Source organism: Dipodomys ordii, unplaced genomic scaffold (genome assembly GCF_000151885.1).
Source record: "Dipodomys ordii isolate 6190 unplaced genomic scaffold, Dord_2.0 Scaffold29, whole genome shotgun sequence".
NCBI lineage: Eukaryota > Metazoa > Chordata > Mammalia > Rodentia > Heteromyidae > Dipodomys > Dipodomys ordii.
In genome coordinates, this window is record NW_012267245.1 from 7,849,333 (window position 1) to 7,872,966 (window position 23,634).

The window sequence follows — 23,634 nt, forward strand, 5'->3', positions numbered from 1 at the left end:
AGTTTAAAAAAAAATCCTGTTTTCTGTAGTTTTGACTTTCCGGTGTTTTCATTTTACCAATGATGGAACTAAATCCCAGAAAATCAAAACTAGCCAGCTGTGTGTCCCTGAGTTTAAGCGATTGGCTTGTCAGAGGTGCTGTCTTTTGGGGTGGGCTGTGCACAGGAGACCTGTCACTGTTGCTTTCTGGAGGGACGGTGTCTGGTTATCTCATACTCATGACTGGTTAGTCTTTGTTGTGGTCAAGAGTGAGTTCCAGAGCCTCCAGAGTAGCTTATAATGTGTGTAGAATCCACAAGCCTCCTTTTAGACTGCAGAACAATAGCTTCCAAAGTTACTGGACATTGTTACTATTTTCTTTCTGTCTGTGGAATCATTCTAGTATTGTCCTCGCAACTATTACTTCTTCCTGGGATGGGGTGATGCTGGCGAGAGAAGGGAAAGCAGTGGCCTCCCAACCAGACACAGGTTGCACATTCATACAAAAGTGTAAAGAGGTGTAAAACGCGTAGAGGTGTAAAATAGTTCAGGGCTGGGCGCCGGTGGCTCACGCCTGTCATCCTAGCTTCTCAGGAGTCTGAGATCTGAGGATCATGGTTCAAAGCCAGCCTGGACAGGAAAGTCCGTGAGACTCTTATCTCCCATGAACCACCAAAAAACCGGAAGTGGTGCTGTGGCTCAAGTGGTAGAACACTCACCTTGAGCTGAAGAGCTGAGAGACAGCACCCAGGCACAGAGCTCAAGACCCACGACCAAAAAAAAAAAATCTCAGAGGTCTTGAAAAGCTGAGTCCCTTTGGAACCAGATTTTTGGGGAAGAGTGTTAGATGGTCTCTCATTTTCCATCCAAGAGATCTAGTTGTTTTTTATCTGCTCCAAGGTATTTCACATTCAGTTCAGGAGCCATGTTGAACATGTATAGCAGCTGTTATGTAGCATTTGGTAGATTCTTTGAGTCGCATTTTAAACAAAGCTTTTTTTCCTTTTCCCTGAACTGTAGAATCAACAAGCGGCATTATTGAAGTTTTACATAGAGTAGACTCAGGAGGAGGAATTTCAACAAACCATACCAGTCATTCAACACCGTCCACAGCCTCGTCTGGAATTGTAAGTGTGGAGAAGCAGAATGCTTTTGTCTTTTCTGGAAACCTGGCCTCCCTCCCTCCCTCCCCATCCTCTCTTTCCTTCTGGATACGCTCACTCTTTCATTCCCTGATTTGTCTATGAAGGGATTTAGTAGTGTTTATTCAGAAACCAGTTGTGACTGACTTTAGGGTGATGTGCAGGGATGTATGACCGTGGAGGCGCGGGAGGAGGTGACTTGAGTGAGTTCTGAAGACAGCCAAGACAGCTTTAGTCTTGATCTTAGATTTCTCTCGACTCTGCTGGCTCTCCTTAGCCTGATGAAGGGCTATCTGGAGAAGGGATGAGGACCGTTGGGTGGTTCTGAGGTTCCTCCTGGTGTCTGAGTAGGTGTAAGAAAATGGAAGGTGTCTACCTCTGGTGTTCTGGGTGAGTAGGAGGAGGTGCTTGTCAGCCTTTCTGTACTTCTCCGGGGGACACTCTACCAGAGAGCCCGTCGGCTCTCTGTGGGGAATAATGGATCCACCTCCCCTCCCCAGGAGTGTGTGGATATCAATTCAGGGAGGAGAAGAGGTCACCTCGCTGTTCAAGGCAGAGCTGTTACCTGTTCTTGGTCTCTATGCATGCTTCTGTGTCCTGTCCTGATGTGTTATTCTGTCTATAAATACCTCTGTGCCTCTTCAAGGCTACCTTTGACCTGACGGAGCAGAGGTGAGCTCTGTGGACGTGGGGCGGGCCCTGCAGGAAGACCTACTTCTACTGCTGTGATGGTGGTCATTTTATCTACCTAGCTTTACCTCCTTTTCCTCTTCACCCACTTCAGCCCTTGTCTACTTTTACTCCTTCACTGACATTTTTGTGTCAGTAAAAACTTAGAAATGCAAGCATTTGAAAACACTTTCTTGAGCACACTGTATATTCTGAATACAGCATGAGTGACCCTTTTCTTCAGCATGGTTGACCACTGTCTGTGATCATTATTGACAATCCTCTTTCCATCACTGTTTTTCTAACTTTTTAGAAAAGGACTTTGATTTTAGAGATTCTTATTCTCTTTTATTTGACTTCCGTCAGTGCACAGCTTCAGCTTACTGTGTTTTAGAAACTCCCAACATGGCTGCAAAGAAGAAGCTTCTAATGTGTCAGAAATACTAATAGAATTATAGTTCCAGTTATGTGAAATTGGTTGGTTTACTGTTTCCCACTTGTGTCTGATGAGAAATACACAAAAATACCAAGACCTGTCATTTGCTAAATTAGATTCTGGTGTTTTGTGACCCCAGGGAGTCTCATAGAGAGAAAGAAAATTGGGAATCTAAGGTTGTTTTTTTCTTTAATAGTCCTGGGGTTTGAACTCAGGGTCTGGGTGCTGTCTCTGAGCTCAAGGCTAGCGCTCTACCACTTGAGCCACAGCACCACTTCTGATTTCTGTTTATGTGATACTGAGAAATCAAACCCAGGGCTTCAAGCATGCTAGGCAAGCATTGTACCACTGAGCCACCTTCCCAGCCCGGGAATCAAATGTTTAATCTCAGTTTGATTGGGATTTTACTTTGTAATTGGGGCCAGTGACTGTTTGGTGAGGGTCACGTAGCAGACACTTTTGGGGCTATCACTGTGTTGTCATCCTGCTGGTTCTCCTTTGGTGCTGGGAAGTGAACCTGTAATGCTAAGCACAGACTCATGCTCTGCTACTGTCTCTCTTTCTGCAACCGTCTTTCAAAAAGGTAAAGTGCTTCACTAGCTTCTGTCCCTTTTCTGACCTTGGCTTTGTGATAAAAGTGATTAAAACCTTGGAAACTCTTGAAACCTAGGATGGGCTTTATACAGTAAGTAGAGCATATCATGACTCAGTTGAAAGAAGTGTATTATCCAGTTGCAGAAGGCCCTTCCTAAAGGAGGTTCAGGTCAGGAGAGTCTAGTTGACAAGTGTTTGAGGAGCAGAGGTTTGCTAATCTGTTGGCGGTGAGTTTTATATCGCAATGCACGGTTACTAAAGGTTCACTACATTTTGAATTTGGGGGTAGCTAATAGTTGCTGAGTTAACAGGACTTTCCATCATCTAAGGTAGGAAAGCTGAAAAAACAAACTGTAGCAAGAAGCAAGCAAAGAGTATTTGTTATTGAAAACTATTCTAGATGTCTGTTTAAAAAACCACCAAAAAATTATGTTCTATCACTGATGTTCTAGTCACATCTTTTAAAAAAAATACACAATTTTACTGTTGCTGTTAAGGGGTTGGACAGAGTCCCCCCCTTCCTCCCTCTCCAGAGGGGTTACCACATCATAAGACAGGCAATGAGCCCCCCTTCCTCCCTTTCCAGAGGGGTTACCACATCATAAGACAGGCAGTGAGCCCCCCCTTCCTCCCTCTCCAGAGGGTTTACCACATTGTAAGACAGGCAGTGAGCCCCCCCCCCTTTTGGACACGGTCACCTCTTCCTTTGCTTCTCTCTGGCTCTCCCCTCCCATCCCTGCCCACATCTAGGCACAACTATGTAAACAGTTAATATTCTGACAACAATATCAATGAGAAAATAATTTCTTACAACTTGTTACAGGACAGCGCTATTGGCTATAAACTCCCTTCTTTTTCCACCGCATACACCCAACTGGACACTATCATGTATGCCCTTGGCGTGGGGGCGTCGGTCAGAGACCCCAAGGATCTGAAGTTTGTTTACGAGGGGAGCTCCGACTTCTCCTGTCTGCCCACCTTTGGTGTTATTGTAGCTCAGAAGTCTCTGATGGATGGAGCGCTGGCTGAGGTGCCTGGGCTTTCAATCAACCTTATGAAGGTATGCCTAATACAGAACTTCTACTTGACCTTGCTTCTGCTTCTCTACATGCTGATAGATGTGTGTATGTTGTGGATAGGTTCACCTACATGTGTACAATTTTAATGTAGTTTGCAGCGGTTGGTTTTAGAATAGAGAGCAAGCACATCATCTGTTTTTTAATTTTAAGAATAACAGTGGGAGTTACTTTAAAGTGCTAGCCCAAATCTGGTAGTTCTGTGCAGTTCCACAAGCCAGACAAAACGCTGTTGATCCTTTCTCTGTCAGGTCCTGCTATTTGGCCAAGGTCAGTAGATTCTCTCGGCTTTAGTCTCTGTACCTGTAGGGAGCGTGTGGGGACGAGAGAAGAAGGCCCTCCGGGTGGTGGCCAGTAGAGCTGCAGAGGAGCGAAGGGTGACTCTGTCCCTGGGTGACACACGGATTAACACGGAGCCACTGCAACCCTCTGAGCCAGGGAGTGGCGTGACCAGCCATGTTCACTGCGGTCCAGCCGTGGTGTGAGATTTAGTCTGGCCAGAGTGTTACGGCAGCCAGCTAGATGTGAGGAGGCAGGGGACAACGGAGGACAGCTGACCACACACACCAGAAGAGAGTCCTGAGTTCAGGTCCTGCCCTGTTGAGAGGTTGAGGAGTTGGGCAAGAGTCACCAAAAGACTCAGACGTGTAACCTGAGCGCTGTGAAGGGAGCCCCGGGAATGTGGTGTTTGACAAGCCAAGTGGGTGAAATAGTCCCATCAGTCAGGAAGGAGCGAGGGCTTCTTAGTGTGTGCTGGTCCTGGGACTTGAACTGAGGGTTTGTACTTTTTTTTAACATGTTTTTATTGTAACAATACTGTACAGAGGGGTTACAGTTGCACAAGTAGGGTAATGAGGACATTTCCTATCGAGCATCGTTACTTGGGTTTGTACTCTTGCTCACAAGCAAGTACACCCTTTTTGCTCACAGTTTGTGTTCTTCCACTTGAGCCATGCCTCCACTCCCAGCTTTTTGCTGGCTAATTGGAGGAGTGTTTGTTTTATTCTTGGCCAGGGCTGGCTTTGAATCTCAGTCTTCAGATCTCAGCCTCCTGAGTAGCTAGGATTATGATGTGAACCACCAGCGCCTGATAGGAACAAGTAATTGTAAGATAGGGTATATTTTAGTCCTGGTTTTGAGATCAGCAATGATTGTTCAGTCATAGAGCCACGAGCAGAGTTGTGACTTTGATTGTGTTGATTGTCTCATTGCTAATGGTCCCATTTGAGGGGACAGGAAATTATTAGGGTATCTGATGAAGCGGGGATGCTGCACAGTTGATTGTTGGTCACTCTTCCGTTCCACATGACACTCCTGTTCTTCTGTAGGATAATGTAAGAGCAGAACCTGTAAGCAGATACTCACAAACTGTCAGAGTTGGAAATCACAAATGGTATCCTATTTTGTGACCATGAGTGATGGCCAACTGGAGTTTGCACATCCGTTTTCCGTGGAGTTTCCAGGCTGTTTGACATAGACAGTAGTCATTTAGTTAACTTATTTTACTTTCTTTCTATCTCTGTCTTTTCCTTTCTCCCCTCTGGATTTAGGGAAATTTTAGAAAAATACATCTATATTGTTTTGCTTTGAAACACTGAGGTTAAACATCGCTATTAAGTTATGGTGTTCTAAGTTATCCACTCTCGTAGATAAATTTTGATATCTAAAGGACTGTGGGCAGCGTGTGCTTTGAACGTGATTTTAAGGCTTATCTTTGTTGAGTCATTTCAGCTTGGCAAGTATTGCCTGAAGTTGCCAGAGCTGGCCTATTTATCTGTTCACAGATGAACTTACTGGAGGTCTACCATGTTCTGGGCCCCAAGGGGAGCACTTGACTACAGCTGGGGTTAGTCTCCGGTGCTGGCCAGCAAGGGTTTGTGAATCCTGGAAAGACAGCGGCGTCTTTACTCTAAAAGTGCTGCTTGTCTTAGGAGGAGGACTGATTATGTGTATCACAGTTAGTGGAAGTCAAACAAGACCTGTACGTGTGAGCCCACAGTAACTCGTCACTGGGATGAGGGATATCCTCACAGATTGTTAATGAATTTCTCTTTCACTAACACAGCTTCTTCACGGAGAGCAGTACCTGGAGTTATATAAGCCACTTCCTAGAGAAGGTGGGTTATTACACACTATTCTGTATCATAATTTATTTTCTGATCATCTTCCAAAATGCCATTGTATTAAACTGGTGTAGAGGAACCCAGCGAGGGTTATCAGCAGAGAAACCAGTCAAGATTGAGGTTAGCCACTTCAGTTACTCTAGAGATTGATGTTAGCCAGTAAGTACTTGTTTTGGTTCTATAGTAATCTTAAATTACTCTTAAGACGACATCTTACCTGGGTTGGTGTATGTGTTATTAACAATGGCATGGATCGTTTCTGTGTGTATTCCAGATTTAGTTGTCATTAAGTGTGGTGATTTATTTTACTTATTTATTATGGGCCTGGGCGCTGTCCCTTAGCTCTTGAGCTCAAGGCGAGTACTCTACCATTTGAGCTACAGTGCCACTTTGGCTTTTCCCTCTTATATGGTACTGAGGAATGGAACCCAGGGCCTCATGCATGCAAGCACTCTACCACTGAGCCACCTTCCCAGCCCAATTTTTTTTTATTCTTTAGTCTTGATACAGATTTCATAAAGCAGGCAGTGTTGAAAAATATAAAGCTGCCTGCCCCTAATTATGTTTTCTCCATTTTTTCCCTTTGGAGATATTAAGACCCAGACTACCTTAAAAACTTTTTTTTTTACTGTTTTTCTTATTGCGTCACTGTAATTTGGTAAATTTGACTTGTTTCTTTCTTTGGCCATATAAAGTGGTCAAATACAAAAATCACTCTTCATTTATCATTTCACATTCTATTATGTCGAGGTCAGCAAGTCGCTAGAACCTACTGTCATTTGTTCTTGAGCCTTTACATTTTACTAGACATGTGACAGGATTTTCCACGCAGTGTATTCAAGCATACGTTTTCAAACCTTTTGTTTTCTCTGCCATGGTGCGGTGACTGGAGACTGCGTGCATCACCTGTGTGCTAGTGCAGTGTGCAAAGCGTAGTCGAGGATCAGACATCCTCTGCCCTGGTGCGTATCGCAGTCACGGGGGTCAGGAATGAAGTGTGGATTCTGGACTCCGGCCCTGGAGGTTGTGTGGGTGTGCTCACAAGTGTCCTCCTCCCGTCTGGGGCAGGGCGCAGCCCCGGCCGCCGCTTAGTGCAGCCAGAAGAGTGTGCTGGCTTCTGCCCTGAGGGAGAGATGATAACACAGTGTCAGAAACAGGAAGGCCAGAATCCTCCTCCGTTTCTTCTTCCTCCTCATCCCCAAGTTAGCTTCTTAGATTGTTCCAGTAATGTCTGTACATTTTCATTATGTAGTTTTAATGTTTACTCTTTAATAAATGTGAATGTTCAAAATCTGAGAACCTATGGTTTAGAACTTTTTAGATCCTAGAAAAGCAAACCAAATGACCCCTGATTACCTTCTGTGTACAAAGCAGATGCAGCACTGAGGGGACCTTGTCAGCCACAGGGCAGTACGGAGCAAGACAAGATGGAGAGAAAGAAACCTAACAGTAGTACTGTATTTCCTGCCCATGAACCAGAACACAGTCTATTCTATAATACACTGGTCTCTACATGTTCTGAGTATGAGTTTGTTCTTATAAATGACGTCACTCTCTATAGATGTCTTTGACAAGGTATTGTTAGTGCAGAAGAATGCATTATTTCACCTGGGAAGTGTGGTATTGATATAAAGTCATCAACTTTGAGTTTCTTCCAGAGAATATGTGCTCACCAAATATTAATATACGTAACAATGATTTTGAGCATTTTGCAAATATAATTATGCCAGATTTCCAAGATAGACTGTCATTGAACTGATTTTGTTAGTGTAGATTTAACCTTTTTTTCCCTAAGTATTCATTTAGCTAATTTTCCAAAATAACATGCTCATTAGAAAAAGCAGAAAATGAAATAAAAATTAATAAATGTCTGTAATCGTGCATGTACTTACCTGCTGTGTGCCAGTTGGTAGTCTAATCGTGAAGCAGACATTGCTCTTGGGCAGACAGGGCTTAGCGTCTGTGTAGGAGATGAGGCAGTGGTCAGCATCGTGCGGCACGCCATGGGACAAGTCTGGAGAGCACAGGCACACAGGGCCGCCTCTAGCCCAGGACCAGACTGGACACTGGGAAAGCTTCTTGGTGAACAGGAACCCACTCTGCAACCTGAGGGCTGATTAAGATGTAACCATGTAGGGAGGAGGCTGAAAAGTTTAGGAGTGAGCCGAAAGTATGGCTGCTGGGGAAATGAAAAAAGCTCAGGCTTCCCAAGGACTAGCTGGGGAGGACAGGGAGATTCCAGCTAGGGAGAGTGAAGAAGAGTCTTGAAAGGCCTTACTTAGAAGGCAGGCTCAGGAAGCTGTAGCCGTGAGTCTAAACGGGGAGAGTCTGGGGAGCCGTATGCTGGCCCGGTGACACAAGGCTGGGCGCTCCCTGGCTGCTCTCACCTCCAGCACTTACTAAGTTACTTACATCTAGAGTTTTTCTGTGTATGTCCCCTCCAGTCCACTTCCTTCACTGTCTCTCTGCCTCAATTCTTGTTTCCCGGGCTTACTAACTTTTTACTGCATGCCATTGTGTTTGCATTTGTCGGTTTAAAGCCTCAAGTGGCAGTCCATAGACGGCAGGGTAAAGTGAAGTGGTTGTATGACTTCTTACCAGTCTCAGCACCCTCTGAGACTCTCTGAAGCATGACTGGGCAGATGGGTGGTTAGCATTCACTCATTGAGAGAACAAACAAGGAAGAGGAAGAGGGTGGGTGTACCCTTAAGGAAGGATTATCTGTGGCAATGCCTCAGTTAAAAGAGACAGAAGCCATAAGAAGACAGAAACATTAGAAAGAAACCAGTGGAGATTTGAGAAGGAACTGGGCAAATGGCAATGGTGCTCAGTGACTGTTGAATGGATGACAGTTCAGACACCAGGGGAGTCGCTGACATTAAAAATGGCTGTGCTTAAAGATCCCATTCATCACAAGTGTTAGTACTTCAGATGAAGGGATTTACTGTTCTGAATTAACCAAGTTTTGTCCAGTGGGCTCAAGAAAATTATCTCAAACTAATTTGCTGAAATTACAGTGAAAAAATTAAAAATCCTTTCATGTCTTAATACAATAATTTGTGTTACTTTTCATTTTAGGAAAATTAAGATGTGAAGCAGTTATTGCTGATGTCCTAGATAAAGGATCCGGCCTTGTGTTTCTTTTGGATGGTAACTACAGTTCTTAAACTAGAGTTATTAGACTGATCAGCTTTATATGTAATGTAACACCACAGAAATTGACCATTCGCCTTTATGTTGGAAGCATTTGAGAACTACTTTCTTTTGTGGTGTGCTAAGGCTGGACCTGAGGCCCTTGTGCTCTCAGAGCCAGTGTTCTACCAGTGCAGCCACACTTCCATGTCTACCAGTGCAGCCACACTTCCCTGTCTGCCTTTTCTTGATGGTTAGTTGGAGATGAGTCTCTGGGATTGGTCTAACAGGGCTGACTTCAGACTGTGATCCTTAGATCTTAGCCTTCTGAATAGCTAGGATTACTGCTGTGAGCCACTGGTTTATCATTATTATCATTATTACTATTATTGGTTGTATATCCTGGAACTTAGTGTGTGGGCTTTGTCCCTGGGCTTTTCTGCTCAAAGATAGCACTCTACCACCTGACGGACTTTTCTTCCTGACCTGGCTTTGAACCATCATCCCCAGATCTGAGCCTCCTGAATAGGATTACTGGTGTAAGCCACCAGTGCCAGGTGGTCTTACCCATTCTTTAGGAAGGAAGGAGGGGAGGGAGAAGAAAGTAATTGGGGCATTTCAGTGGATTAAAACAACACAACGAAAGCGCCACGGTAAGGAATATGGCTTGAATACAGATCAAGAGAGAATTACATTCGCTGGAGCAGAAGGAATGTTGAGTAGCTATCAATTGATAGGTTGTGTCACTGATAATTTTTTCTGTGTTAGCTACTGTAAAATTGCAAAATATTTGACTACTGGATCATTATTCTTAATGCTAGTTTAGATTTTCAACTTGTACAATTAAACTTATCAGACTCATAAGTTAAAATGTACCATATCCACATTTTATCTGCATTAGGAAAATAAAATGATAACAGTCTAATAAATAGAATAGTTAAATGTAAGTTTTACTAATAGTTAACTAGTAAGCTGAAGTAATTAAACTAGCCAAACTAGTAAGTTAAACTAGGAAGTTTAGTAGTTAAATATAAGTTACAGATATGTTACTAATAATTTATTTCTGTTAAAGTTTAAGAGGAAAAGAGATAGTAAAAGTTTGCAGGAAGTTTTGATATTGCTCAGTATGTGGAATACAGGCCCAGTCTCTTTGGTTGTAGATCTGACTTGGGTTGGCTGGGGTTGTATGTTGACACATTTTCTCACGTGAAAACCTACCACTGTGTGAGTGGTCTGCCTCGGGCCTGCTGCCCACCTGTACAGCTGCTGCATGCTGCAGCTCAGGAAGATGAACCACAGTGGGCTGTGAGGAACTTGCCTTCCTTTTAGCTTAATGTATTGAAAACATTTCTCAGTGCTTTTAAATTTTAGGTATGTTTTCCGTTTTCTCCTTTCCTCCCTTGTTCTCTTTCTCTTCCTTATAGTTTATGTTTTCCTACTTGTCATTCTGGAGGTTGGCCAACGTTTGGCTAAAATTCTCCAGTTGTCTCTTAGTCACTGCAACCTGCTGCACCCTTCCTTCTCTCTGAGCTACTTATTTTCCCTCAGTTATAATCTGGTCACTGGCTACCATGGACATGTAATAGGAATTACAGTTTAGATGAAATTAGGAGTATTATCTTTAGATAAGAACCTTACTTTGTGTTGTTTTTTTTTTAACAAAACACTGCTGCTTTCCAATTGGTTTTTCTTTCTAATTAACCAAGTTTTAAAAAGAGTAGTTTTAGATTAACCACAATATTTTGAGCAGAAAATACAGGAAGTTCTCTTTTGGCCCTAGCGCATGTAACTTTTGGAAGAGTGGCCTTCACTGACACAGAGTTAGCACTCACGGTTGGTCTGTCACGGGCACACTCCTGGTTCTTGAAGAGCACTGAGAAATGGATCCATCCATAGGTTATGACTCAGAGTCATTTTAGTGGGGAAGTCCTCAGGTTTGCCGGCTGAGCTTCCCCTACACCCACTGCCCTTTTCTGTCTTGACAGAGTGCAATTCAAAATCACATTTGAAGTGCTTTGACCTAGATGTAAAGCAGACAGTACTAAAACCCCAGTAGATGAGTGGAGGGACAGCTCTGTCCCTTAACCTCTGCTCATCTGCTAACTTGCTTGCTCATTTATCTGTTGACTTACTAGTTAATTCAGGGGCCTTTTTTGTACAACCTTCTAGTTTCTGAGACTACGATGAGCCCCTGGTGGCCACCCCTTTCTTCCTTCTGTGATCTGTGCTCTTATCCAGTGCTTTGGCATAGAGCATTAGGAAGTTTTGAATGTGGTCTCATGCATTTTTTTTTTTTTTGGTCGGTCATGGGGTTTGAACTCTGGGCCTGGGCGCTGTCCCTCAGCTCTTCAGCTCAAGGTGAGCACTCTACTGCTTGAGCCACAGAGCCAATTCCAGTTTTATAGTGGCTTATTGTAGATAAGAGTCTCACGGACTTTCCTGCCTGGGCTGGCTTTGAACCACAATCCTCAGATCTCAGCCTCCTGAGTAGCTAGGATGACAGGCATGAGCCACCGGCGCCCGGCTGTCCCTTGCATTTTCTAGTGGATCAGTTGGGGTCTTTTAAGAAATGAAACTGCAGTTTTCTAGTATTTGTGAAGCTCTTCTTTCTGCCATCCAGAAATCAATGACTAATGCATTGAAATGAATGTGTTCTTTGTAATTTAGAGGCCCTTTCAGTAGGTGATTTCTGTCTTAAACTTGTAAAGGTATGGTTAGTTAGTTTGGTTTTTAATAATTCCTTTTTTCCCTATTTTTGTAGTCTATTCTTATGTGGAAAAGGAGCTTATCTGTTATAATCAGTTCACTGTCTTCGTTGTTGGCTCTGGAGGCTTTGGTGGTAAACAGACATCAGAAAAAGCCAAGGTAAGGCATGGCTTTTAAAATACCTACTATTTGTACATCTTTATTATGATTCAGTACTATGTATGCAGTGTGTATTAAATTAGAATAATGATGATACTATCTGTTCAAACTCTGATCATGTTTATGTGTGCTACTGTGGTACTCTACTCCTTCATTTTTATCGTAAATGGTTCTAACCTATAGTTACTTTGCTGTGTTAGAAACCAGAAGTCCTATGCCCGAGAAGTCCTAGCTGTGCTTGGAGAGTAGCTGCTTTTGACATGGCATCTTGCACTTTAGGAGACTAGGACCGTCCTGTTCTGCGGTGTGGTGTGGCCGGTGGTGTCCCCAGAGCACTACCTCAGAGCACTAGTGTTAGTGAGCTGTCTGGGCTGTGGAGCACAGCAGTGCTTTGGAAGCTTTGGCTCTAGACTCCAAGCCCATCTCCTCACTGTCAGAAGAAGAAGGTACTATGTGAACTTTAAATAGCTGGGGTTTTCTGTATTTTTAAATTTAAACTATTCTTAAACAGAAGACCATTTTTGTTTGTTGGCAGTGGTGACTTGATCACCCTTAAGCAACTGAAGTTGAAATGGAAGGAAAAGGCACTGGAAGTGAGAACTCTTCTTGTCCAGCTGTGCTGATCTAGTTTATGCAAAGAATCTCCTGGTAGAAAAGCAGTTGGTATAAGATTGGTGGGGAGAGTTTTGGCTTCCCATGGGGTGAGGGTAGGAGGGCAAGGTGGATTTACAAGTCACAACCGGCCTGGCTGGCCTTTTTCTTTCCACTATAAACATAAGTAGCTGCTTCTTGTGGTGTTTCTCCCTCGGGCTTCTCTGAAGCTCACTCCGAAGATGTTAGAGGTATACACACAAATCTTCAAGTTAGCAGTCAGTCCTGAGAGACATGAAGGCCAGCACTGATTCCAAATGACTGTTGCAGAGGTGGTTATTGGAGAAAACAGTTCCCAGATTGTAAGAGCTTACTGAAGATATTGACACAATTTAAAAAAATTAGCAAAGGAATGCACATACTACTGCTCCTGTGTTTTATGCTAAGATTTGTTGCTCTCAGACTGTGTAAAACAAAATTTATTCACGTTTTCTGCATATTAAAAATCTTGGTGTACTGATTGGTAAACTAAAACAAAACCAAACAAAAACAAACCCTGGAAGTCCCCTCTAGCTTTTTGGTGGCTGTTACTGAACTTTCATACGCCATTTCTCCGGCCTTTCCAGTTTCTAATGAATACTGTCCTCTTCACTCTTCTACAGGATTGACTTAGTACTTTCTGGAAAGTACAAAGTGGTATCTGTCTTATTTTAGTTAACATAATGGCCTGTTTGATAGCAGAATATTCCATTGTGTGTGTGGATTGTATTTGATGATTGTCTGGTTATTATGTCAGTGGAACTTAGTGCAGCTGTGGCTGTGGCTAACTGGCCTTCTGTAGTAGGGGTACTACAGACATCTAGGAGATACTTCAAGACCACTTACCCAACTATCCTGCTCCAAACCTTGGAGAGTCTGCAATTACAGAGCAAAAGACACACCCTGCAGATGGTACTGCATGCAAATGAAACACAGGAGTGCATGTCCTGTGAAAGTTGGAAAATAGAAGCCTCGCATCTGCATCTTCCCCAAGGGCTTTTATTATCATGGCTTTTGTTTTGTTTTGTTTTTTGGTAGGAGGTATGGAGAGGAGTTTTCAAGTATGAATTTGGTACATATCTAGGCTTGGCATTAATAATGAAAAATAACTTTAATTCTCTTAATGCTCTATAAGAAAAAGGCTGGATTTACAGAAGAAACTATGTAATATGGACAAAACAATTTGGTTTCTGTTATAGAATTCTGAAAAGTAGATATTAGCTATTTGAATATAATTTAAACTTTGGTGGAAATCAGTTACAAATTTGCTCACATTGTTACTTTTGACATGTTCCTAAGTTTTCTTTAGTATTTTTACTTGTTGGTTTTAAGAGATCATGGTAATTCAGGATGTGTTGGTGACTGAGTTTAAAATACTTCATTATGTTTAGAGGGTCATTAATATACGCAAGGATGGTAAAAGACCAGTTTTAAAGACGGACTCAGTTCAGATTGAATAATTCTTAGGGCTGTCATTGTCCTGCTTTCTCTCCTTTGTGATCTGAAGACCGGATCTGATTATATAATTCCTTACATTCAAAAGAATTAGGAAAATTGTAATTCGCTTAAAACTAGGAGTGTCATTTAAAATGTTATCCTGAACATAAGGCGTTTAAAACATAAGGCATTTAGTCTACTGAAACAAGGTTGTCCACATTAGATAGAGAGAATCCAGCATCTGTAGTACAAGATGACATGTCATTGTTTTTTAAATTTCAGGTATCTGTGGCCACACCTAGTAGGCCTCCTGATGCTGTACTTACAGATACCACCTCACTTAATCAGGTAAGCAAGGCTGTTGGTCAGAAAGAAGAGATGTCCAGTGAGTTTAGGCCAAAATGGAGCATCTCAGGTACAGTGAGGAGGTGATTTGTTTTCTGATAGAGGAGGTAAAATGCCTTGTCTGTGGGCAGTACCAAGTAGCCATAGGACGGGCGGAGACCTCAGGATTCTGCTCTCTCGGATCCAGAAGGCTGTGGCGTGGACAGAATTCTTAGGCCTCTGCAGTAGGTCAGCATGAAACCATTATTCACTTGTTTTGTGGTATGAATTCTGATGTGACTTATGCTTCCTAGAAAGCAGAAGTCTGAATTTCAGAAATGGTCTATTCAAGTAATCAAGTGATGGAAAGAACACTGTTTTCAGTCTTCAGGTTAGTTTTTCTGTTTTTGGCAATACCGTACTGGTGTTTGAACTCGGTGTCTTGAGCACGGTAGTCAGTTGCTCTTCCACTTGAATCACACCCAGATAGGGTCAAGATGACTGAGAGGCACCTCTGTCTCCACACAGCTGATTGCCCCATGCCTTCCTTCCCCTTCCTCCCCCCCCCCCCCATCTCGTGCTTGTTTACAGCAGAGGACCTAAGGTCATTCTGGCTGCTTTGTCACCCACGTGTGCTTGGTGCCCACTTGCTCATTTCCCCTACAGTTGTGTGGTTTTGCGTGTTTCTGCTGTCCTTTGTCTCACACTTGTCTTCTGTGGAACAAAGCTTATTTTTTTAACTCTTCATTCATTCCAGGGCCCGCATTTTACTTTTGTTATTTCCACCGTGGTCCATCTGTGTCTCATCTCAGTCTTGAGCATCTCCGCCTTCCTTGTCAGTGCTCTTGGTAGAAGGAGAGGGCCTTACCTGGGAGCTTCTTTAAGCACACTGAACCACGCGCTCCACCTCCTGGCCAAGTCAGAGGCCCTGGGCCGCTGTCTCTAAAGTTGCTTGATGTTTGTCTTTGAGTGTCTCTCACTGGACATACCTAGTCAGACCTCCTTTGGTTCTCGTGCGCTGCTTTAGTTTCCTCCACTGCTCTCCTTACATGTATGCTGGATCTTTTTATGTTTCTGTGCTCTTTTAGTTTTTACGCTCACTTTCATGGTTTGTTTTCTCTTTGTTCCATCTCCTCAGTATATTTACATTTGCTCATGTTCTTTGGGTATTTTATTTTTATTTAGTCGTCATTTTTTATAGTACTTCAATTTTTTTCATCTGTTTCTCTCCTGAGTCAATCTTGAGTTTACTTTTTGGTTTCTTCGTGCTGCTATTCTTGTTTTCGAATTTCAGATTCCCAGTATTTTTGTCCCTATATATTTAGCATTTTTGTTCTGTCTGTCTGTCTCTCTGTTGTACTGAGGATTGAACCCAGAGCCTTGAGCCTGCTAGGCCAGTGTTCCAAGCTGAGCCTTGCCACGTGGACTGCTTGACAGACAAGAGTCGGTTTGTGCCTGGAGTGCTCTGCCTAGGCTCTCGGTCAGTGTCGGCATGACAGGCAGCCTCCATGAGTGCAGGGTCCCTCGATGTGGCCCCGTCTCTGCCTAGGCTGCTGGGACCTGCCGGCCTCCCGGTCTCAGCTCTCCTGTTGCTTCGGATGAGGCGTGCATGCACACAGCTAGGAGTCAGAGGAGGCGTCTCTAACTTTTCTGCTCAGGTTGGCCTTGAACTGCAGTCCTGTCTTAAGAATTACAGAAAACATTTTCTGCAAATCAAACGTGCTAACCAAGACTCAGCAGCAATTAAAAAAGCCATCTATGCTGATGTGGCTCAACATCCCTCCACAATTTATAGTGCATCTGGCAAGGGAAGACGGGTGGATCAAGGCAGACGCTGAGGGTTGAGTCGATTCATAGGTGCACTAAGTGCCCGCTATTGGCTGCTTTGTGAATTTCCCACTTTCAATTCGGTTACACAATTTCTGTTACTTGAAAAACGGACAATGTAAATGCCAGGAGTAATGTGACTTTTTCCCAATTTCTTATACCCAAATCCTACTTAAATAAATTAGTCATGTGAAAATCTGTACTAAGCAGAAATAATCTTTCGGTAAGCTGTCAGGCTGTACTGCAGAGAGCTGACATTCTGGGTTTAGTGTGCCATCAAGTTTGAGAGATGGCTTTTGGCCTTGGTATGTCTAGAATTTTGTTAGGAATTTCAGTTTAGAACATTCCATTGAAAAAGTTGACATGAATTTTGCTTGGTTAGAAGAGACTGTAGCCAGGCACTGGTGGCTCATGCCTCTAATCCTAGTTATTCAGGAGCCTGAAATCTGAGGGTGAAGCCAGCCTGGGCAGGAAGGACAGTGATGTGTAGTATCGTTCACCATTGGCTTCCCCATTGTTGAACAGCTCTTCTTCCCCACTGATTGCACTGTCAGTTACAAAACATTTAATTTTCAGGTATTCTTTCTTAGTTATTCTGTTGTTTTTTTCTTTTTCTTCTTTTATCTTTTTTTTTTTTTGGTTGGCTGTGGGGCTTGAACTCTGGGCCTGGGCACTGTCCCTCAGCTCTTCAGCTCAAGGCTAGTGCTCTACCACTTGAGCCACAGCGCCACTTCTGGCCTTTTCTGTTTAGGTGGTGCTGAGGAATTGAACCAAGGGCCTCATGCACATGAGACAAGCACTCTACCACTGAGCCGCCTTCCCAGCCCCTGTTTTTGCCTTTAATCAGAACATGACAGATTCTTACAGGATAGCCAGTCATATTTCCTACTCCACATCTAATGTATTCTCAGAAAACACCAAGTGCTAGTGATACTTACAGTTGTTTCTCCACAGGCTGCTTTGTACCGCCTCAGTGGAGACTGGAATCCCTTACACATTGATCCTAACTTTGCTAGCATGGCAGGTGAGTTAATAATAGGGAATCATCTAATCACATACTTAAAGACAGTGCTGCTTATATCTGGCAATCTGACTAACCTTTAAAAAATAGCTTGCGTACTCTATACAGAGAGGAGTAGAATGACAGGAAGTGGCTTGCAGGAAGTTTTGTGCTTGATGTGTGGATTATGGTAGAGCAGAGCTGCCAAGGCCAGGTCTAGGGTAGCCCGTTACCACAGGGCCTGGGACTGTGGGGAGGGGTGTCACGTGACCCAGAAGGCGTGGTCATCAGAGGAAGAGAGCCGAGAACTGAAAGGTTAGACAGGAATCATCTCCCTCATAGACACCGAAGGAAGTCACTGGGCAAGTTCACCGTCACAAATTGAAATGAAACAATTCTTTGTGTCCCCAGATCTCTCACATTTATTTCCTGTTTTATTCTTTCTTCCATCATTTTCTTCTAGGAAGCATTATTTACAAAATACTTTACATGTATATTAAAATGAATGGTGTAATTCAAAGACACATTTTAAGTATAACTACGTGGTACCTGTGTTCATTTTAGTTTTCTGTTCCTAGGTTTTGAGAAGCCCATATTACATGGATTATGTACCTTTGGATTTTCTGCAAGGCATGTTTTACGGCAGTTTGCAGATAATGATGTGCTGAGATTCAAGGCAATTAAGGTATATATGTTACATAATTTGAATGGTCTCTCTCTGTAATTAAGGAAACAGTTTGTCACTTAATTTAACATAAGTACTGCACTGAAGCAGTGAACATTTCTGTTACTGAATTGGCATTCAGCTCATTGTTTTCAGTAGCTATAAATAGCTCTGCTCCTCACACACCATCTTACAGGTGTAGATGTAACAGACTAGTTGGACTTTTTATGAATCAGTTTAATATATTCACATGTCAGCTTTTAAAATCTTCAGATCTGCTTTTTCTGTTTGATAGTCTGTCCTAATTTAACTAAAAGGTTGAAGGGGCTGTGTTTGGATTCTGATAAAAACATGCATCTGTAGCTCCTGATGGCTGCACACGAGCTTTAGTAGATTCAGGATTATTCACAGGCTTTCACCTGTGCCTACAATATTTTTGCATAAGTGAAAGATGTACACTCACTCAGGTGTGGAGACGCACGTTGTTCACCCTGGCACAGGGCAAGCCGAGGTAGGGCTGCATTCTCAAGCCCAGCCTGGGTCACTCAGGAAGACCCTGCTTCAGAGACCCAAGGAAAAAAAAATGCATCTTTACGTAAACTGTTTACAGCAGCATCAAATGGCACCATAAAGTTGCACTGGTTTTTTCCCCCTGCACAGCTAGAAGATACCTTGCCTTGGATAGAACTCTCAGATATTTTTATTATCCAGTCACGTGTGCACTAACAGTAACACTAACAGCCAAAAAGTTTTGCCTTGTGTTTCCCAGACTGACTTAGTACCACTTTCAAGTGACTGTACTTAACTATGATAATGGTTTTCAAAGTTCGTTGGTAAACATTACTTGCTGATTTTGTACTTGGAAAGACATCGTAACATGCAGTTCTCTCTGTTAGTGTTTTCACATAGCTTTTTGTGTTTTCTTCCCTTTTTACTCATTGGCCTCCCAAATTTCCCCCACAAGTAGAAGTTTCATTTAAAACTTTAATTCCCAAATGCTGTTTTTTAAAGGCTCGTTTTGCAAAACCAGTGTATCCAGGTCAAACACTACAAACTGAAATGTGGAAGGAAGGAAACAGAATTCATTTTCAAACCAAGGTATGGATGCTGGAGTTGGCGGGGCTTTGCTTTGTTGCTCTCTTCAAGTTCTCAATGATTTCATTCTCAACATTGTTCTGTTTCTTGGTTACCACTATGTGCATATGAGATAGAAACTAGATGTTTCTTTTTACATCACTAATTGCAGTTGAAAATTAGATGCTTTATGGACCTTTTTTTGCTTATGCTTTATCTCATTAATGAAAGATCTTGCAACATCTTGCAAACCCCTAGTACAAGGGAGAATTAGAAACACTAGTGTGATAGGAAAAGTGTTCTAAAGTAATTTTACTGAGTTAAAAAATGGTTTAGAGAATAAAAGTGTATCCATTAGAGTGTTTTGAGGGAGTTATTGGTGTTCTTGTAAATTACTACAAGGTCATTCAATCATTTTTTAAGAATGTTTTTAAAAAATAATTTCTGTTAACTAACACTTTTTGGCTTGGTCATGTTGTGGACTCTGATTTGTTGATGTTGTAAGACAAGCTTCAGAAAATCTGTTGCTGACTTGCTGCTGGCCACACAGCAGGCGGTGGCGCTGAGAAGGCGCCCAGCTGGGAGTCCGGGGCCTTGTACCCATTGTTTTCCTCTTAAATTGATAACTGCAAATTTCTGCTTCTAGTGCCGAAAATTCCTTCCTGCTGCTTGCTCACAGATTAGCGTTACCTACCAGTTATTTTACTAGGCAAATTCTCCTGTTGTAATAGCTTTAGTACAAGTTCAACCTCAGAGACTGTATCTGTCTGTCTCTGTCTCTGGAGATGTGCTCTGGCCATGAACTTGAGATCTTCCCACTTCAGCCATCCTGAGTTCTGGAGATAAAAGCTTGTATAACCACACCTGCCTGAGTCAATCTTTTTAACTCCACCCTTCTTTCACACACATAACCATACACACATAAGCACGTGCACACACGCACATACACACACATACACACACACACACGGGCTTTTCTCTGAACCTTGTTGCATATCTGCAACCCTCTCATTGTCTAGTTATTTCTCTTTTGGGGGAGGGAGGGCCTACTGCTGCCACAGTAGAACCCAGGGTGTTGCCAATGCAAGGCAGATGCTCTGCCATTGAGCTTCACGCCTTGAATTCATTCATATCTTACATGAAAAATGAGGCATATGCAAATAGACTGGAGATGCGTCTCAGTGGCAAAGCATTAGCCACATTATGAACTCAGAGGTTTTGAGGACCATGGCTGTATTTTAAGTTTTTATTTTCACAGAATTCCACACATAATTTGTATGAATACAAACTTGGAGGACTAGGGAATAGTAATAATGCATTCTTACCATTTAAAGACATTCCAAGAAAGCCTTCTTTCCTTTCAGTGCATTTGTTGTTTTGCCCGAGATCAGAAGTGCACTTTTCTATTAGTGATGCATAAGAGTCCTTTCTTCACTCCTTCCGTTTCTCCTGACTTCCTTTCCACCATGTTTTAAGAAATAATTAAACATGTTTCAAAGCAGTATGTTTGAACTGATTACAAAAAAGGAACTTACTGACGTGCATTTGGGGAGTCTTTTTATGCTTTTCACTGTGGAATCTGAAACTAGAATTACTACTTTGAAAACTGAACGGTGGTCTGTTCCTTGCCACTTTCCTTCTGTAAGAGGAACCAAATATACCTTGAGTACCACCTCATGTAGACATTGTGCCCTGATCTCTCCTAGCACTTCTCGAATCTGTGGCTCCTCATTAATCCTCTTAGGTTTCAGAAAGTAAAATCCCCTGAACACCACAGCCCAAGGCTCATCCAGACCCATCTGGTTGTTATTTTAGGGGGCGAGGCTTGATCATCCTAAGATTTAAGGCCTTTAGTTGATTCTGTAGCCATAGCTAATAACATTTGTATCATCTTAAACGCCTTCAGGCTTATTCTTGTACCATACATCATTAGCCTTTTGCTTCCTTTTTCATACAAATATCTTTCATATGACTGTTGTTATTTACAGTGAAAGTGTGTCTCCATTGAAGCCATCAGAGTAAACTGTTGTTGCCCCTCTTCTCCTCTTCATTAGGTGCAGGAAACAGGCACCATTGTCATTTCAAATGCGTACGTGGACCTTGTGCCAACCTCGGCTGCTTCTGCTGAGACACCCTCTGTGGTAGGTTCAAAACTGCTCCAAGCTTTTCCTTATTTGTGAATTTGAGCTGACAGCATTTTAGGAATGAATGCTTAAGCCACATTTTTTCCTGTCAAGATGTATGAAAAAATTCACAATTCTTCATGTGGACACTGATTCAAAAACAATTGAGGGAAAAAGAATAGTTTGACAGCATGGAGTTTTTTGTTTTTTTGGGTCCGGTCGTGGGGCCTGAACTCTGGGCCTGGGCGCTGTCCCTCAGCTCTTCAGTTCAAGGCTAGCGCTCTACCACTTGAGCCACAGCGCCACTTGCGGCTTTTTTCTTTTTGCTTATGTGGTGCTGAGGAATCAAACCCAGGGCCTTATGCGTGCAAGGCAAGCGCTCTACCACTGAGCCACCTTCCCAGCCCCGACAGCATGAAGTTTTAACAAACTTTTTACATGATCCTGGGATCTCTGAAGAGAAAACGAATTCTCCAGTGTTTGAGTGACTAAATCAGTTTTTTACATTGAACAATATTTTGGATAAAAATAGGTGAAAAGGCCAAATAATCTTTTGCTTGAGTTAAAGATAGATAGATATATACAGATCTATCTATGTGCAGGTACGAAAACAGCGTATTTGTTGAAACATCTGCATTCTCTATGAACGTCTGTTAAGGCTCTTGATAAATAGATACTCTATCTCTAAAATAACTTGTCATTGTTGAGATTTTCACACTGGTGATCTTTGCTGTTATAAACCATGTTACCACATACTCACAAATTAAAATCTCTTAAAAATTATCTGAGATTGAAGACATACAACATTTTACTGCTATAGAGAAATTCAGGCTACATCTGACTTAGTCCTGTTTTGTAGACCTTAGGATGTGAGTACCTTCCTTGTTTAGTATCTTTTTGAGGTTAATTTGGGACATAGGTAACCCCATTCCAAGTTTCGCTGAAAGGAGAAGCCTCTTATTAAGAAGGCGCTGGTGGCTCACACCTGTAATCCTAGCTACTCAGGAGGCTGAGATCTGAGGATCCTGGGTCAAAGAGCTGGGACACGAAAGCTACCATACTCTTAGCTCCAGTTAACCAGCAAAAAGCTCAGAGTAGAGCTGTGGCTCAAGTGGTGGAGCTCTAGCTTTGAGGAAACAAACCCAAAGCAAACCTCAGGCTAGCACCCAAGCCCTGAGCCCTCCTTCCTGCTCTCAGCCGGTCAGATGCCTCCCCCAGGGCTCTCACAAGGCGGCACCCGAGTACACACACCCTGATCTCACCGTGGAAGAGGACAGGACATCCGCGGCCCCAGCCCAGTCTCAGCACTTGACGGGCAGAGGACAGTCTGCATGGTTTGCAGAGACCTTCCCTCCCATCTGCTGCTCACCTTTCCCTCCACTTAGTAAGTGCTTTGGTCCAGTACATTACACCACAGATCCATCCGTCTGAAGGACCTGGTTTTCTCTGTTTGGAGGTGCAAGCCTGGTGGGGTGAGGGGCTCTCTGTGCTAAGCAGACTGAATCCAGGCCAGTAAGGGTGAGTCTACTCCAAACTCTCTGTTCTTTCTGTGGCTAAGTCCCCCAAGAGAAAAGGTGAGAAGGAACTAATGATTGGTGAAAGCAAATGAATATCCCATCCACCTAGTGCACAGGACTTGATAATGGCTTAATAACATGGCCATGTCCCGCCAGACCAACTCTACCCAGGAGATAAACCCTAGCTTTGGTCATGGTGGCCTAGGAATCTGGGTTTCAGAGCACACATAAAAACCTTAACTTAGACTTTCATGTTTTAGAATTATCATGGCCTTCATGTTTAAACCTCTATTTTTGAGTTGTCTAGTAAAGGAGAGATGCATCTTTCTTTGTGGGTTTTTTGTAACTATAAATGCAGTGATCTGTGGCTTTAAATTTTGGTTTCTGTAACAGTGTTGGTTATCCCAGCCAATTACAGCAAAACAGTGGAGCAGCTATTGAGGAGGCTAAGATCTGAGGATCACGGTTCAAAGCCAGCCCGGGCAGAAAAGTCAGTGAGACTCTTATCTCCAACTAACCACTAGAAAACTGGAAGTGGTGCTGTGGCTCAATCGGTAGAGTGCTCACCTTGAGCTGAAGAGTGCAGGGATAGGGTCCAAGCCCAGAGTTCAAGACCCACGACCTACAAAAAAACAAAAACAAACAGTGGAGCATGTAATTGCTCTTTATGTACAAGACATGCCTCCTATGAAACTTGTGTCACCCAAATTGCCTGAAACTCAGTGGTTAAAAAGTCTAGGATTCTAAAAAATACCCCCCCTCCCCTTTAATGGCATATGCTCACAATCATCTTTGCCCTCAGATGGTCAGAGTATTATTAAAGTTCACACTTTGTCTTCTTGGCAGAATGGCCAGCTCCAGAGCGCTCTTGTTTTTGAGGAGATAGGCCGGCGCCTGAAGGAGGTTGGGCGTGAGGTGGTGAAGAAAGTCCACGCTGTGTTTGAGTGGCACATCACTCAAGGTGGAAACACTGTGGCCAAGTGGAGTAAGTGGGCCCTGACTCTAATGCTGTAATAAAACTC

General features: G+C 42.9%; 1 protein-coding gene across 1 annotated transcript in view; it reads left to right on the forward strand.

Moving 5' to 3' along the window:
* The window catches only part of Hsd17b4 (hydroxysteroid (17-beta) dehydrogenase 4), a 62,977-nt gene that overhangs the window by 30,706 nt on the left and 8,637 nt on the right, over nt 1-23,634 (forward strand). Inside the window, exons 13-23 of the mRNA XM_013016021.1 lie at nt 1,000-1,106; nt 3,644-3,880; nt 5,962-6,013; nt 9,098-9,169; nt 11,913-12,016; nt 14,366-14,431; nt 17,189-17,258; nt 17,813-17,919; nt 18,910-18,996; nt 21,027-21,113; nt 23,459-23,597. Of these exons, the coding sequence (XP_012871475.1) occupies nt 1,000-1,106; nt 3,644-3,880; nt 5,962-6,013; nt 9,098-9,169; nt 11,913-12,016; nt 14,366-14,431; nt 17,189-17,258; nt 17,813-17,919; nt 18,910-18,996; nt 21,027-21,113; nt 23,459-23,597 (1,128 nt within the window). The remainder of the gene's footprint in view (nt 1-999; nt 1,107-3,643; nt 3,881-5,961; nt 6,014-9,097; nt 9,170-11,912; nt 12,017-14,365; nt 14,432-17,188; nt 17,259-17,812; nt 17,920-18,909; nt 18,997-21,026; nt 21,114-23,458; nt 23,598-23,634) is intronic.